General features: G+C 39.9%; 1 protein-coding gene across 2 annotated transcripts in view; it reads right to left on the bottom strand.

Moving 5' to 3' along the window:
- Positions 1-54: 54 nt before the first annotated feature.
- epn2 (epsin 2) overlaps positions 55-17,979 on the bottom strand; it is a 30,249-nt gene continuing 12,324 nt past the window's right edge. Inside the window, exons 3-9 of one of the 2 annotated variants that reach the window (XM_060943014.1) lie at positions 10,537-10,649; positions 5,482-5,577; positions 5,027-5,162; positions 3,853-4,020; positions 3,573-3,659; positions 3,210-3,410; positions 55-3,021 (exon numbers count right to left, since the gene is read on the bottom strand). In XM_060943014.1, coding sequence (XP_060798997.1) covers positions 2,678-3,021; positions 3,210-3,410; positions 3,573-3,659; positions 3,853-4,020; positions 5,027-5,162; positions 5,482-5,577; positions 10,537-10,649 — 1,145 coding nt within the window. In that variant the 3' untranslated portion in view covers positions 55-2,677. The remainder of the gene's footprint in view (positions 3,022-3,209; positions 3,411-3,572; positions 3,660-3,852; positions 4,021-5,026; positions 5,163-5,481; positions 5,578-10,536; positions 10,650-17,979) is intronic. The other variant, XM_060943015.1, reaches the window with a different exon arrangement.

Genomic DNA, 17,979 nt, shown 5'->3' with positions numbered 1-17,979 from the left:
ATCACGCACAAATCGACATCCTGCTGCGTTACAACTGAACGAATGACTCGAATCTGATATCAGTGATAGTTTATTTTATCATTGCAGCTACAGGTCCTTTATCACTCGCTGCGATTTAGATGGCATTTAAAATTTCATGTGACTTTCCTACAAAAGCATTACACAGAAATAAGATACAGAACAATATGTTACAATAGAACAAATGATAAATTATATTATACAGTTATAATGCCAACAGGTTGAGCACATTCATAAAAAGCAGCCTGCTCCCAGTAACATGAGACAGTTTGGTAAATATACAGACATAACATGAGAAAGTAAAGGGTGTTTATGCATGTTCATGAGGTTAGTCCGCCACAATAAATGCATAATAAAAAGTAACAGAAAAACGGGTGATACAGTCAGTAACAGCAAAATGAGACAGGATGAACTGAGCTAGATATTGTATCCGTGAAAGCAATAACTGGTCATGATAGTTTGCATAACTACAACAATTTCTTTTTTCCATAATTGTGTAATTTTACCAACTGTGATGTTCATCAGCAATTAGTCTGACTTCATAGGCTCAGCACCTGCATCAACCATCAAGTCCATCGCGTACATTTTAAAGCTGTCTTCCCCTGATTACCTGAGGATGGATGCAGATTATGAGAATGAACACACCCGGGTTCTAATACACTGCTGTGCTCGGGCAGTACTACCACAGAATCTCCAGTAGGTGTCATGAATGAAGGACAGTTCAAGAGGGCACCATTTTTACATCTGAGATACCGCTCAAAATCAACAATACTGACACTAGGGGCCAAAAAAAAAAAAAGTGTATCCACACAACTACAACAGTTGCTCTTGAATACAGCAAAAGCACTATGACTTTGGTAACTACATTTGGGCAGAAAAAAAACAAACAAAAAACACGCAATCTTGTGCTTGTGGGGTGGTAACGATGGGTTAAAAAATAAAAAAAACAATTCGTAAGAGGTGTGTAAATAATTAGACTAGACTCATCAATTCATTAGTTCAACTTAAGCAAGCATGAACATGTAGTGGATGTTTGACCTTGACAATATCTATATAAAAGCAGGTGTATAACTTGCATTAAATAACACGTACATGAAAACAATGTTTGTCTGATATGAACAAAGGGATCAGAGAGCTTAAGTTCTCATCTTTTGGGTTGATTTTGCTGTAAATTTTCTTCCAGCTAAAGAATGTCCCTTTGCATACATAGTAATGCTTAAATGGTAATCAACAACATTTGATGCATTTTAAAAACACCATAGCTCAAAAAAAAAAAAAATCCCACACACACAAAATGGCCTACTCAAGAAATCCCCCACCAACCAAATGAACCATACATAAATGCACTTACGTCAGTTTTCCACACACTCACACCAAGGACTTGCTGTAATGAAAATGCTGCTAAATATTTTACTATTTAAATGTACGCTATATAAACCGATTGCACTGGGTAAAAGTGATTAGTTATACTGGTAACAGTAGATACAGTTGAACCTGATAAAAACGTCAACTAAATTAATGTCCCAATTCCCTTTGTTCTGTTGATCATAACTAAAACAAAACATTACCACCATTACACACAAACCAACAAGATCACTGAAGCTAGTTTAAACGTTTCAGGGTGTTTGAAAAGCTAGCTGGCTGAATACTAATCATTAGTATCGATTTGCTCGTTAATTAGCTCAGACAAGCAATCACCGCAAGGACGGGGAGAGTAGCTATGTGAAGAGTAATCTCTGCAGCAGTAATGAATTGAAACAGCCCATAGAACTAATCCAGCCAATCCACAAGCTCGTAAAACTTTACGGGCATTTTTGATGTAACAGAGGTTTTGCTGTATTTATAAAAGTTGAGCTTATGATATCCATATCATACATTAAAAATCCCCTCTGCTTCACTCTGAAGTTCATCTTCCAATGCATTCAATTTGAAACCATTCAAATTCTCTACGTCCCAAGCTTTGTCCCCCCCCCCACATACATACACACACAATTGATCAGAGTCAGATCAGACCTAAGGACTAACGGTGAGCCAACAGTCAAAACAAGAACAAAAATAAAAAGGAGTGTGTGCAAAATCCCTGCTTAGAACATCAAAATTATTACCATGTAAACTGATAGTGTCCTCTAAAATGTGTCTACTTATAACGTACTGTAAAATACACATAGTGTATATGCACCGGGTAGAACATATAGGCTGTTTTCATTAAAACGGGTTAGCTTTTTGCAAATTGTACAGCTTCAAAATACTAAAAATTAGAAAATTAAACAAATGAAAGCAGAGTTTTAAGCCTCCATCAAGAAAAAGGAGCAATCAATCAATCAAAGGAAATTTAAAAACCAGAACGCCGTTGAACGCAAGGCTGTCTTTTAGAAAGTGACTGTCGACTAAGAGTGGTGAGAAAGTCACACCTAGGGACACAGTAATCAATCGCTGGCAGTCCATTCGAGTAAATTTAGAAAAATAAAATACCAATCACTCTATGGTACCTACCGCCAAAGACGGCATCTCCTGCCAATGTAATAAAAACTGTAAACACCACTGCTACTCCAGAAAGTCTCAAAATAGCACATTGGTTTGGGGAACACAACAGTATGCTGTCCATACTATAGGAAAGGAGCCAGGAAGGGAGACAGGCAATAAAAGCCTATATTGTTCCTCACAACAGGAAGGGATTAGTAGGGCCAGCAGCCTGGGTTGCAGTGCCTGTAGGCGGCAGCACACCGCTCATAAGCGGCTGCGGCATGGACATGGAGGCTGGCATGCCGATGCTTGGCATCATTTGGCCCATGGGAGCGACAGGGGTCATGCCACCCACAGGCCCCATGCCCACAGCACCAGTAGGGGGCATAGAGGACAAGGGCATGGGTTCATTGCTTCTCTGGGCCAGGCTGCCAAATCCCTGACTCATCATGGGGCTTACTCTCATTTGGTTGAGAGTGGGTGGCTGTGGTTGGTTCACCTGGAACGGGTTGACCTGAGCTGGAGGGGCAGAGGTGACTCCTAAGAGAAGGCATCAGAGAGAAACAGTGAGCCAAGACTGATTTCACACAGTGACATCAAGAGCCTTCCTCAGAAATTTACTAGAGAGAAATCTAGTTCATGCAATGTCTTCAGTAACAGACAGTGTCTGAGCCATAAATCCTAATGAAACTACTCAATACATGCAGCAGGTCGAAAATCAAACATACCTCCAGCAAGGAAAGGATTAGAAACAGGAGCTGGTTGAGCAGGCTTGGTGACCAGAGAGTCCAGGTTTACTAGAGCTGCATTAGGTCCCAGAAAAGACTCTGGGGTTTTTCTGGTTGTGGCACTCGGCTGCATGTCAAACAGGTCAGGGCTGACAGACTTGCTGGTCTGTAAGGGCACTGCTGAGCTTCCTTTAGCACCACCTGTAAAAGCAGGCCATTCAACATCATTCAGGACAAGATCAGATCAGTCAAATGCACATCATCTAAAAATTCCATGGAATTCCAAGTCGAGCTGAAAACACGGTTCAAAAGAAAGGAGTAAGAATTAAAAATGTATCCAGATTAAAGCGATGAGGCATATACCTGACATCACTGAAGGGCGAAGACTGTCAAAATCTTCGAGGTCATCTTTAGAAGTACCATTTGATGTGGAGAAGAGATCAAAAGACCCTATTAGGTAAAATCAGAAGATTTGGGTCAAGCACTCAACTCATGATTATCTTGGGATAAAAAGGGAAAAAAAAAAAAAAGTTCACCACTATAAACTGGCAAGAAAGTGGAATTGGAAAAAAAAAAAAAACACCTTAAGTCAGAAAATACAACATTATGGTTGCATATGCAGATAAAGTGTGTGTGTGTAGACCTGGGCCAGGGGCTTTGGGACGAGTGGCAGGCCCCGAGCCCCACAGATCAGCCACTGCAGGAGCAGGGCTTGACCCCCAGAGGTCACTGTTCTTCATGGGAGTGTCTGATGCTGCAGAGGCTGGCAGGCCCCAGGGATCCACAGGAGCTGCTGGCTTAGTGGCACTACCTGCAAGCGCATGAGAGAGAGAGAAAATATTTACATTGTTTAGCCTCTTACAAGATGGGAACACTGCACCGATGGTACAATGTCAGTGCAAAACAACTGAATGTCTCCTCCAATAGCATCCAGTCACTGCTTTGGGGCGTTATTAAAATGCAAGCAGGTTTAACAGCCCAGAGTAAAATAAATGCCGAGTTGTTCTGTACTCAAACAAAATGGCACTTTACACAAACCGGATATAAAAGCTTTGAGATACATTTTGTTTGCGTTTCAGAAAACTTATTATACCTAATGACCCATCAAATGCTCATACACTTGAAATATGCCTACGGTTCTACCCAAACGTATTTGTCTCCCACAATCCTCTGCACAATTTTAAGCAACAGATAAACATGATGCAACTGTTCGGCGATATAATTCAGTATATCCACTGCTAAATATCCCTACTGGTGGAATAACAAAACGTCACTGACTCCTTTTCCTTCATTATTTTTGGACACAAAAGTTTCAGCCATGAAGCGGTTAGCTTCATAACGTTCAAAGATTTACTCGATATGCCCTGTATAAAGCAGCCGAGATGGAAGACAGAGGAAACGGATCCGTTGATGGGCACACTGCGTGCTCCACCTGCAAATCTGCGTACTGAGCCCCTTTGTTTAGAGCACGCAGGAATGCACTACTACCAGCCTGGCTACATTTCTCAGACACCAAACCAGTTACAGCCACCGAGTGAGAAAGTACACAATACAGCGGTAGCAACAGAAACCGAGACAAATGGTTAGTGAGATCTATAAAGAGAAACTAATAGTGGAGGGCTGAGTGAGCCTGGAGAGAGACCATCTGGTCAACACGATTTAAAAAAAAAAAACACAACAGGTTAACAAAATACCTAAAACATTTAAACACCAAGTGTCGAGGTAAAACACTAGGCTTACAGAAAGTAACAAATTGAGGTCAAGATGCCATTATTAGAAGCAGACAAGTGTGCGCGCGCATGCGTGTGTACACACACCAGGTTTACCATAGCTTTGCCAGGGGTCTGAGGCGGGGGCTGCGGGGGCTGCTGCTGCTCCTCCTCCTCCTGATCCCCAAGGGTCAACAGGACCTCCAGGGACCGCATCCATCAGATCCATTAAAGACGACTGAGGCTGACACACACATGCAAAGTTAGACCTTATATCTGCATTCTGTTATTAAAAAGGACGTTAAAAACAGTTCATTACACTACTAAGCTTCTGTACAGATACTTACAGGACATTGAGCAAGTCCGCAAAAAAGGAAATGGGAGGAGAGAAAAGCATTAATTGAAACAATAAGCAAAAAGCGTTTATAGTTACCCTAAACCTATAGTCAGAAAGAGTATCGGAGATAATGTGATATCAGGACATGATGGGCGGAAATGCATTAGCTGCATACAAGATGAGTCATTCATCAACCTCTCAGTCAATCCAGGAACACTGCACCTACCCCTTTCTTCTTTTTGGGCACTTTAGCAGTGTCTTTACGGCTCTCCTCCAGAGCCATCTGGAGCCGCAAGTCATCCCCGCGGCGCATCCTCTCCTCCTAAACGCGCACACAATGACATCATGCATTAGGTTTTATACATATGGTCTAGGATGCTTTAGAAATTCACTGTTCATTGTATATGCACAAAAACGACATGAGCATTCCTGAATAATACATGAATCATTTACATTTGGATAGCACTTGAGGCTGACAGTCAGATGATGGGGCACACCCAACCACCCACACCCCCATCTAAAAGTACAGTACGAGGAAGAAAATGAAGGAAGCAGTCAGAAGACCAAAGGGGTAACAGAAGACTGGCTGAAATTTTGCTATTTTTTCTTAACCAGTGGCAGCTGTAAATGAGAATCTGGCAAAACATTTGGGAAGTGAAAACTGTGACCCATGCAGCTGCCAGTGCTATTCCTAGATGAACGAGGGGAATTTGCGCTACATCAGCAAACCCGGTTGACCGACGTGACAGCTTGAAACGCAAAGCAGTATGAGGAAGTCTTAAAAGGAACTCAAACAAAAAGGCATTCATAACTTGAAAATATTTTATTTTAGATGAGCAGTGTTGGAAGGAGAAGAGTATGATGCATGTGGAAATGAACGATTTGCAGGGGGAAAGGCTGAATCCGTGTACCACCAGGCAGAGGCCAAGGTTCAGAGAAAAATGCTGTCCCGACAGCAGGAACCTCCTAGAGCACACATCCTGCTCGGAGCAGCCCCTCCTCAGCTTGAGCCACCGGTGGGCCCGTCTCGTATTTTCATGTGGAAATTCATCCCAGATGTCCAGGCGCAGGCACGCTTCCTGTACGATGCTCTCCGAGTGCTAACTAAGGACAAACCTCACAGTGCTTCCAGGGTTAGAGGAAACATTACACTTCCCATCCAATCTACTGGACCCACTTTATCACTTGCATAACTGGGATTTAGAACAGTGATTACACTTGTGGTTGCACTGTTCCCACTCCAATTTGTACTCTATTTGAGCAAGATCCCTGTGCTGGCTTGGTTCCACGGGTGGAAGAAAAATTCAGCTCGGCATTTCGGTATAATCTGTAATCAGGGAGAAGTGAAACCAGGCACATGGGGGAGGTCACAGTGTCTTAAATGCTTGAGGTAGTGTTTGAAAGAAAAAGAGCAGGTTTATATAATGAAATTTAACCTGCAGAAAAAGCAGTTTGACTATTGTCTACAAGTAGCACAGGTCGTGCCTATCAGTGCACACATTAAAACCTCTCTGAACTGCCCAAGGCACTACTGAATAAATACTAAACACACTATCAAAAAACAGTAATAAAAATAAGTTGTAAATTAGCCAATTTGTCAACAAGACTGACTGTAACCAGAGAAACCCCTCGACTCCAATCCCAAAAAAGTTGATCAATGCCATATCAGATCCAGAAATGCAGGGACTAAACAAATTAGGCCTCCTTGGGGGGAGAGGAAAAAAAAAAAAACTAGTGGCATTTTTAAACCATAGCGTCACTGAATTCATGAATCTGACTGATCAGAAAATGTGGATTAATATTTTTCTATAACAGCACAGATTCAGACAGTCGTTTCAGCTGTAACATACAATACTGTGCAAAAGTCTTGCACATGGAAAAACACTGTAGAGAAAAAGATGTGGCGGCACGGTGGTGTAGTGGTTGGCGCTGTCGCCTCACAGCAAGAAGGTCCGGGTTCGAGCCCCGTGACCGGCGAGGGCCTTTCTGTGTGGAGTTTGCATGTTCTCCCCGTGGGTTTCCCCCGGGTGCTCCGGTTTCCCCCACAGTCCAAAGACATGCAGGTTAGGTTAACTGGTGACTCTAAATTGGCCGTAGGTGTGAATGTGAGTGTGAATGGTTGTCTGTGTCTATGTGTCAGCCCTGTGATGACCTGGCGACTTGTCCAGGGTGTACCCCGCCTTTCGCCCGTAGTCAGCTGGGATAGGCTCCAGCTTGCCTGCGACCCTGTAGAACAGGATAAAGCGGCTAGAGATAATGAGATGAGATAAGAAAAAGATGCTTTCAAAAATAACGAAATTAAATGTCTCTACATTAAAAATAAATAAATAAACAAACTTTTAAAGAGCAGTAAACAGTAATCCCAGGTATAACATGCAGTTTTATAAGGAAATGAGCTGCAAGTTTTATTGAGCATCCTGCAGAACCAGACACCGTTCTTCTGGAAACTTTGCCACACTTTCCCCCCCTTTCTGTAGCAAAACCCAGCAGCCTTCATCGTTTTTTTTTTTTTTGTCTGAAGAGTCTCTTGCATAATATGTTGATTTCTTCACTGAAACATTTTTCTACAACATTTACTTTTGTACTAGAAAACTCATGTTTGAAATACAAAATGTTTTTGTACTGACTCAATGTAGAGGTCATAAAATAAAAATTGATAAAAAGCTTGTACTTAAATAAATAAATAAATAAATAAATAAGGGGGCCCTAAGACTTTTACACAGTACTGTAAATAACAGGTTTATATTAAATCAATCATTCTGATACGTTACTGTGTGTATACCAACAGCTCATTCACAAGAATCTGTATTACCTAATAATAAAAGGATAAACAAGGTGTTGCAATTTAACAACGAAACCCTTATGATACTTGATGTGGTGAAATTATCTGCTAGTAGATGTTTATAGTTCAGGGTCTTGGGTATCAGTGTGTTGTAACAGTCGGTAAGTTTCCTGACATGGCAAGCAGCATGGAAAAAAAGAAAGGCTGGTGTGGGAGTGGCTGTTTATATCTGCAAGAACATGAACCCTCATTCATTAAATCATTTATGTCCATTAAAAATTGCAAGTGTGGGCAAATCACTGTCGTATTAAAGAAACGGCACGTGCTATAACAAAAATAATCCACACCATCCTGGCAGGGATCACTTTTTTTTTAATAATCGTAAGGTCTCGTGCTAGTCTTTTCTTAAAACACTCTTAAAAAGAGCACCTACAGGTTTCCTTAAGTTAAATGGACATTAAACACCACCATACACAGTATGCAGTTTAAGATCAGATTTACAGTGGATATATTTATTATTTAGTTGTTAAAAACTGTGCCAAACTATATTTATTCCACAGCAATGGGAAAAGGAAAGAGAGAGAAAAAAAACCCCGCCATCTTTGATAAGTCCAAAGCACTGAAATATATTAACACAACTTTACGGCACAGTATCCTTTGAGTTTTGGAGTCGGTGGCAGATCTGTTTTTATAACCAACACTTGCTATTCTGCACCCACCTTTGGTTAAATTTACATTTCTCAGTATCGACTCTAACTCAAGAGCAGTTACCCATCCCTCAGCCTTGGTTCAATACATGCCTCGGTCTCATGCAAGTGATTGTATTACATATTACACATAAATACACATTTACACCAGCTTGAAAACACTACCAGCCTAAAATATACTGCTACTATTAAATTTAAAAGGCGGGATTATATATTAATTGTATTCAATTACATGAAAATTCACTCACTGGGCTGTTTGACCATTGGGGGAAACTTTTTGGGTCCACAAATCAAACCTCAGATTTCTGTGTTTTTCTGCTGCCAAAAATGACCTTTTGAGATGGAAATAAACCGCACAGAATTTCAGAGCTACAGGTCCTATACTGTTCACGTTACTTGTGGCGAGAAGACGGCATTTAGTGTATTTCTAGTTCACAAGAGTAAGTAATACAAAGTGAAAAACTGTTGAAATGGATGTGATTTTAAGTGCAAATTGCCAAGTCCTGTGCAGCGATGTTTGTACATGGTGAGAACTGTATTAACAACTGAAGTGGTGACAATCCTTGTTGTTTTCTAGAGAGGAGACTTTGATGGACTCACATTTCAACCACATGTGAAGCTCTGCTGTAAATGTGTCTCGCATCTGTTTCAAGTCCAGTTTTTACTGTGAAACAACTACAGAGCATTCTGCTTCAGGAGAGAAATATCTTCTTAAAACGTCATTTACAAACTCGTCATATGGTGAGTGTTTTCCAGAGAGGGCATTTTTGATGGACAAAGGATCCTGTCAGAGGCACTTCATTGACAAGAAAATATAAATTTCCACTCTGCACACCGTCATCAGCAACCAGAGGAGTCTGTTCAGTGACCGAATGCTCCTTCCCAAGTGCAGGACTAACAGACTTAAAAACTCCTTTATCCCTCACGCCATCAGACTCCCCCCTCTCTGGGGGGGAGGAGGGGTAACAGGAGGACAGAGGACGGGATGGGAAGGAGCAGTAGCGGAGCCTGACAAAAAGTAATACTGAACAATGTGCAATATAAATGTGCAATACCTCTCCTGCTGGACTTTTTTTCCCCCCCCCTCCCTATATCTTTTTTTTTTTTTGTATAAGTAAATACTTAATTTATCTAGAAGTTCTCTCTATTTTCTATTCTCTGTTTATCCTGTAATGATGCTGCTGGAATTTTAATTTCCCTGAGGGAACCTTCCCAAAGGAATCAATAAAGTTCTATCTAATCTAATCTAAATATCTTTCTATTGTGAATGAAGGTACATGTCCCCAAGTAAAATCTTGTTAGTGCTAAAAATGTAATTCTGAATTTAAATCAGTAAAATATAAATGCAATAATTAAAGTAGAATTAAATTAAATGAGCACAAGGTCAAAATTGAGGCTGCATTTGACTCTTAAACATATTTATAAGAACTCAGACATTACTGCTGTGTTCCTGGAACATAAGGTATAAGAAACTCCAGCGCGCACGCGCATACATATTATATATATAAAAACATGTATATACACATTTTATATTTATATATACACACTATATATAAATAAAAATCACACACACACACACACACGCAACCGAGTTGATGTTATTCAAAAAGACATACATGGTTGTGAAACAGCTCCATGAAAGACCAGGAGGCACCCTACGTTAAATCTTTTGTTTATAAAAAGAGTACCTGAGTGATGCGTTATTAAACAGCATGGAAATAAGAGAAATAGCTGAGGACTGCTGTGGTGTACGTGTTGTGATGACGCCATTATGACTATACGTATGCCGCACCTGCTCCGCTGCCTCTCTGCTCATGGCCAGGGCGAGCTGCAGCTGTAACTCCTCCTCTCCGCTCGTCTGTGGTCGTGCCTGCTCTAGCTCTGATGATGCATTAGGGGATGTGGCTGAAAGGGGGGGAAAAAAAAAAAAAAAAGACACATTCAGCAACATGAAGCATGTTCTCTGAAGGCCATGCTACCTGTGATGAAACTGGTACAAGTAATAAAGAGTGAGAAACTAGGGTGAAAGAGTGCTATTAGTTACTATTTTCCACCACTAATTCACTTGTCTTGATGCGTGGAATATCTGATGGATCAACGACTACCTACGAGCAGAAAAGCCCAGATCAAGTTTTTCAAGCTTGCTAACATGCAAAACTGTCAGATCAGCCTGAGGATGGTGCCAAGCACAAACCCACCCTGTAGAAATGGATATAAAAACATACAGAGGATTTGCCAGGACGATTTGATCATGTTAAATAAATAAATAAATAAATAAATAAATAAATAGAATGAAAATCCATGGATGGAGTCTTTTGGATAAATAAGCTGCAAAAGCTTAGAGCAAACAAGAGAACCAGGTCTCGCCAAGGTGTGCTCATAGACCCGTGGTCTGATGCAAGCGATTTTGCCCCTAACGTAACCAGGATGACTGGGATTATTAATAGCAACATTTCAGGGCAATGCAGAACAGAGGTAAATATTTGTGGTATGGCTCCAACCTTTAAAAGCACTCATTATTCTAAGCTAGGACAGTGAAGCAGCAGTGATCGATAGGATGCAGGTCTCCAATCCATAAAGCCTCTGACCATTAGGCCTTCTGATCCATTTACTTCCTAATAATCCTGGACAATAAAACGATCTCGATTTGTATCACAAATTTTTCTTTCATAACAATCATAGTTAGGGCATTCACGTTCAAACCTTCCTTTCTATTTTCTTACCCAACTTATTCAGAAACAATTTGTAAATGAATTAAAATGAGAGAATGCCGTTAGTAAACAGCGGCGCCACTGACTGCGTTTCACTGCTATCCGCCCACATTTCCCAGGAGTACTGCTGCACACGCCTAGAGCTGTTAAAGAAATGGAATTGAAGAGAAATGCCTGAAACGATAAAACTGGGGAGGTTTTACCACTCTAAAAAAAGTACAAACATGATGCAGTATATGTATCATTCGACTTGAATGTACGATTAATTAAAAAAAAAAAAGCAAGCCATTTGTTCCAGCCTGACCAAACGACTTGATAACTTTTTGTTGAAGTAAAAATTTTTTTTTTATTATTTATTTTATTCTGTGGCACCTTTAATAAAAACACTTTGGAATATAGCACTGGAAGGTTCTGAATGAGAGCAACCATGAATCATTTACACCATTTGTTCATCTTATGCATGTATAATACCAGTCAAAAATGTATTCACACCACCTAATTAAATGCTTTTTTTCTTTATTTTTATGAATTAAAAGACACTTCATGTCTTAAAGTAATGATGGATGTCATTTCTCTTAACTTAGTTGAGCAGTTCTTCACATAATATGGATTACTACAGTTGTGGAATAGGGCTAATTTACTGCATTTTTTTATTATTATTATTATTATTATTAACTATTGGATCTCAAACACATTAAAGCAGATACGCAGAGCCATGGCCTCACTTTTTGTTTATAAATGCCTTGAGACCTCAAGAATGGCACAGGAATAGTTTTAAGCGTTAACAATAAATCTAATAGTAATTTTTACAATTAAAAAGATTCATATAGGTAGTGGTCTGACTGAATGAGCCTGACATCCGCAGTATCTATCGGTCTCGTCGCCATTTCCGCTATACTAAAACACAGAGCTGACTGCAACTTCAATCCTCTATTTTGAGCTAATTTATCGCCACGCCATGTAGATGTGTTTTTGGCCGGTGCAGCAACACGACAGAAGGTGGATTTACGTTTCATTCATGGCCCAAGAATGTTCAAACTGCAAAGATTTGGACGCCTTTTGCGAGCTGTTCACGGGCACATTGGGCGCCTACGAAGTGGTCTCTCCTCTGCTCTGCACATTTTACTGAGGACTCGTACGAGACCTCTGATCTGTTGAGGAGCGTTGGCTATAAGCCCGTATTGAAAGAGGGTGCAGTACCAACGATTAAAGGAAAACTGTGGTTGTTGTGCAAGGTGTTTAATAGGCATGTAGCAATATATTGTGCGAGGATAAATCATGATACAAATTTGATTCAATGAAATGAAAAATGAATCTCAATTTTTATCAGGCTGTGTAATCCTAGTATATTTTGTAGCTGTAATTGTGTTGTTTAGACAGCAGTAAGGCCAAAAAAAAAAAAAAGTGCGTTTTTCCGGTTACGTAGATTTCAAAACTAGGGTCGGTAGGCAGGCATTTTTTTTTCGAATTTTTTTTTCAAGATGGCTGCCATAACCTATATTTAGACAGGAATAATTTCACAAAATATAATGAATTTCTTTGCAGGTCACCTGAGTTACCACCTTCTGATGAATCTGATGCAGCATGAGACACCTTTTAACATGAATTTTTCTGTAAATATAACAGCTCAATACACCATGAGAGAGAGAGAGAGAGAGAGAGAGAGCAGCCCCGCCCCTCTCTGCTCCCTGAGTGCAGCTCGTCGCCTTGGTAACGGTGCAGGGAAAAGACACAATATAACAAGCAAAGAGCGCTTTTTCTCAGAGTTCCCTCTCCTCGAACAACGCTGATTTACACGGAAACGTAAGGAGCTATTCACAAAATTCTTTCACATTGAGTGCTACAAGGCTCCCATGAACACATAAATGTAATTTTTTGTCCCTAGTGTAAAAAATGTGGACACTAGAGCGAGTTAAAAACAAGTGACTTTTCTGATTTTGCAGTAAAAGCGCTGCCACGTTTATAATGCGAGTCTATGGGAGAGTGCGGCTGTCCTCTCCTTACTTTCAGGCTTCTCATTCAAAAACTGTAAATCCTATCACTCAGGGAGACACTTGTCTTGATTCACACAATGTGTGACTACAACTTTTGAGAAAGTTGTGTGTGTAGAGTGAAAATTGTGGCTGAGAAAACAGTTTAAATGAGAAAGTTAGAGCTTTTTTTTTTTTTCAAGCTGCCTACACTCTAAACTCCTGAGCGCCGCTGGTGTGTAACGCCATAGACACCCATTATAAAGCCTGAATTTCTCCAGATGTGCTCATGGTGTTTGATCTGTGACTGATCAAAAAAGTATAGAACCTAGCAAAAAAGTTGAATGCCAGATCCACACAGGAGAATTTTGTCTCCGTTTTAAAGTTTGAATCATGTCTCTAGGTGAAAGACAAAATAAGCGTTATCTCTGCTTCTGTTCCCTCCGACACACTACTGCCTCCGCCGAGTGCGCGCGCACACACCGCATGTCGGGGCCGCGGATGAGTTACTCTCCCCTGATCAACGAAGTCGGCGGGGAATTTGTGGTTATTATCGGTACAAACAGCGCGAATCACAACTTAAATGAGTGCGGTTCAGTTTGACGTTATTGTCAGTCCGTTAGATAAACATTTAATTTTATTAAAATCGAAAATTAATATTTAGAGCCTGCGGACTAAAAAATAGTCATTAAAGTAGCCAGCTGGACTTAATTGTGTAGTCGGCTGTATGGCCGGCAGCCGGCGCTTGTGGAAAGCCCTGATTTTCCCAGTGAGTGACAAAAACTTCCGGTTCACGCGGTTGGGTTATATGTAAAAGTCGCGACTGGGAAAAAAAACGAAAAAAAAAAGTTTAGGGTCAGGCGGTACGGATTAGGGTCGGTCGGGTAACCGGAAACACACTTTTTTTTTTTTTGGCCTAATGTACAATAGCAGGAATACACGTGACTTCAACCCAGGCGGCAGTAACGCAGTTCTAATGCTGCTAAAACAAACAGATCTAAAACGGGAAAGAGCTGTTGTGTGATTGTACAAATAGATTTAACAAGAAATCAGAGCTGCGTTTTTATAGACTGCTGAAAACTTAAAAAAAGAAAATGGAGGTAGTCCAAATGTTCATAAAGTTTATTAAGAAAAGGACTTTGTTATTAATGTTTTCATTTTTAATAAAAGGAATATTTTAGGGAATAAGGAATATTTTGGGGAATTATTTTATCCCAACCTTTACAAATGTAGGTAATTAATTATTGTTAACTTGTTTAATTTTCTTAACAACTTTCTCTAATTTAACAAAAGGAATATTAAAGCTGTTAAAGAATAGGGAAATAAATGTTGCTTTTTTTGTAATAAAATTCATTTAATTTGTTTTTCAAAAATACTGTGAATTTTCATACCTAAAGATGTATAACAAAATAATACAGGGAGTTTTAACATTATTAAATTGCCATAGAGGTTTGTTTTGACGTTCTAAGGTATTAATTAGGTTTAAAGTCTTGGTTAGTGGTGTATACAGAACGAGTCAAAAGTTTGTACACCCCTACTCATTCATAGGTTTTCTGTATTTTGACTATTTTCCACATTGTGGAACAATACTGAATAGATCAAAACTATGAAATAACATACGGAACATGTATGGAATTATTTGGTTAAAAAAGTTTCATATTTTAAATTCTGCAAAGTATCCACTGTTTACCTCGATGACACTTTGCACACCATTAGCAATATCTGAACCAGCTTCATGAGGTAGTCTCCTGGAATACTCTTCAATTAACAGGTGCCTCATCAGAAGTTTAGTAGTGGGCTAGTTTGCATTTGAGATACAGTAGTAAATAAAAATACAGTAAATAGCCCTATTCCACAACTGTAGTAATCCACATTGTCAAGAACCGCTCAACTAAGTAAAGAGAAACAACAGTTCATTGTTAAGACATGAAGTGTCAATTAATAAAAATAAAGGAAAAAAATGAATTAGGTGTGTCCAAATTTTTGACTGATGCTGTATTATTGTAGTGGAACTGCTGATGGAAACGTCTAGAACAATTTCCGTCTGTCACTTCTTTGACTTCCAGGCAAGTCTTTTTTTTTTTTTTTTAAATATAAAAACATTGTGGTTTTCTCTCTGTGCTTATTCCATTTTACTTGAGTGTAAGTACAGAGCACATTTCAATATGAATCAGTGCACAGTCATGCTAATCAAACTGATTCATATCTGAGCTCACAAACATGGCCCAGGAGCTCCCCCAACACTGGAAAGCACCATTTCAAATGAAAATGTTTGTGTTGGAGGGGCACTTTTGGTGCGTTGGTAGTGGTTCCACACTCCTACTACGATGTGTCAGTTTGTATGTTAAGGCCCACTTCATTCTGAACAGACTTCTGACTCCTTCAGAAAAGTCGCTTGCTGAAACCAAGGCATTCGAACGGCCTGCCCGCGTCCACTATGATTAATTAGAGGACGCAAACCAATGTCATGTCCACGAACATCCTTCTATGGTTGTGAACAGACTGAAAGCTTTCACAGGGCTTTCCAAAGCTCGTTTTAGTCAGTTCTCAGATGCAGTTGTGATGAAGTATAATGAGCTCTCAAGCGAGTTCAATCATTGGAGGAGATCTTTATTGATCCTCCTCTGCTTATGGAGGTGCCAGGCTACTCAGCTGACTGCGCTCAGTGTGAGTCATATTTATATCCTTTCTCCATTAAGACGAGCACAGGAAGAAGCTTGTGCCGTCATATAGGATGTTTCAGTGAGCCACACCTGCATTTCCTCATTCACCTCACCTCTGACCCAGCTCCGCTTAGCATTTCTCATCAGTGCCCAGGTCCCTGTAGTCATGTAACTGAGGAACTGGTCCCAGATGTCTCATAGCAGAAATTTGCAACATATTTTTCAAAGAGCATAATACATAGTACTGAATAAAACGAATGTTGATTGCTGTTAAATATTTTAATAAATATTATCAGAACATAATATACTAGGACTGCACAAATGTTGGATTAAAATCGTGACTGTCATTTCACAGTGCAATTTTATTCAAGAGCAGCATCGATTCTGCTGAATTTTTTTTGTTTTTTGGGTATAAAATTGAGTGTGGGTAATCTCACATACCTAAAGCACAGCGAGTTTACAGAAAAAAGGGAAGAAGCAATGTCAGAAATCTAAGCTGAGTGGATGTTAATAACGGCCCAAGTACCCATGAGTACTGAGAAGGAATAAAATTATCTTAAAATGTTTAGCACTGAATGAATTAAATTTGAATATAAAATTTCCAATTACAAACAAGACGCCACTACAACCCACAGCTACGGAATATTAGCCACAGTACCAGTCAAAAGTATGTACACCCCTACTCTACTCATTCATAGGTTTTTCTGTATTTTGACTATTTTCTACATTGTAGAACAATACTGAAGACGACAAAACTATGAAACGACATCTGGAAAATATACGGAATTATGTGGTTAAAAAAGTTGCATATTTTAGATTCTTCAAAGTAGCCACCATTTTCCCTTGATGACACTTTGCACACTATTGGCATTATCTTAACTAGCTTCATGAGGTAGTCACCTGGAATGCTTTTCAATTAGCAGGTGCCTCATCAAAAGTTAAAAATTAGTGCAATTTCTTGCCACCTTAAGAGATGCGCAGAACCTTTATTTTTAAATAAATTTGAGTGGATAGTATCTCCATCTTTGACTCTTGTATGCTGCATAAATGGGAATTTAAATTATTTTTGAGGGTTAAAATCGACCGCAAAGTTGGCATTCGAGCTGCCCCGCTGAGCGAGCCAGCCAGCCCTGAGTGCGTGACGTCACTTTGGTAACCGGTTTTAAGGCCGAGGCCTTTAACAGCTATAGACCAAAGTCATAAACATTTATGGTGAAAGTAAGAAATACCGTTACCGAATTGCTCAACTAAGACTGATTTGACTTCAGTGATTGTGGGTCGACTCTCATTAAAACAGGATAGGTGTTATAACTTATGCAACATACAGGTACATGCATGCATTTTCACTGATAAAACATAAAAGGCTAATTAAATAATCAGATGAACTGAGACAATCACATTCTGAAGCAAATTAAATAAATATCTTATACCGGGAACTTAAAAACACAATACAAGTTACATGTATTAATCCAAATGCAGGTAAACAACATGGGGGTGGTTTTTTTTATCCAAATGAGAGTCGGAGTTTACCCGTCTGTGTTCTCGCTTCTTGAAGGCCGACCTTGTGGCCGATTGTTTTTGAAACAATCTGACTTTCAGTTGCTCGTTTAGTTCTCCGTTCATTCACTTCTTCAACGCAAGGGCGAGACGGCAGCAATATCCAGTTTAGAAATAAAACAGCTGCTCCACTCATTCACTGTTTTCTTCATACTGTGTATTCCGCCATTACTGCTCGGCTCAGGCAATTACTAAAACCCGGGACGGAATGGGAGGTCACCGGTTTTAGCAACAACTGCAGGGAGGTCACTGCCCGAGCGATATGTACCGTCCCGGGTTTTACCAACAACCCTCGGCTCACTCCGGGAGGACTGGTGCAACTGAACTCGCTTTC

The sequence above is a fragment of the Neoarius graeffei genome, chromosome 16 (genome assembly GCF_027579695.1).
Source record: "Neoarius graeffei isolate fNeoGra1 chromosome 16, fNeoGra1.pri, whole genome shotgun sequence".
In the NCBI taxonomy this organism is placed as follows: domain Eukaryota; kingdom Metazoa; phylum Chordata; class Actinopteri; order Siluriformes; family Ariidae; genus Neoarius; species Neoarius graeffei.
This window is presented reverse-complemented; position numbering and strand designations above follow the sequence as displayed.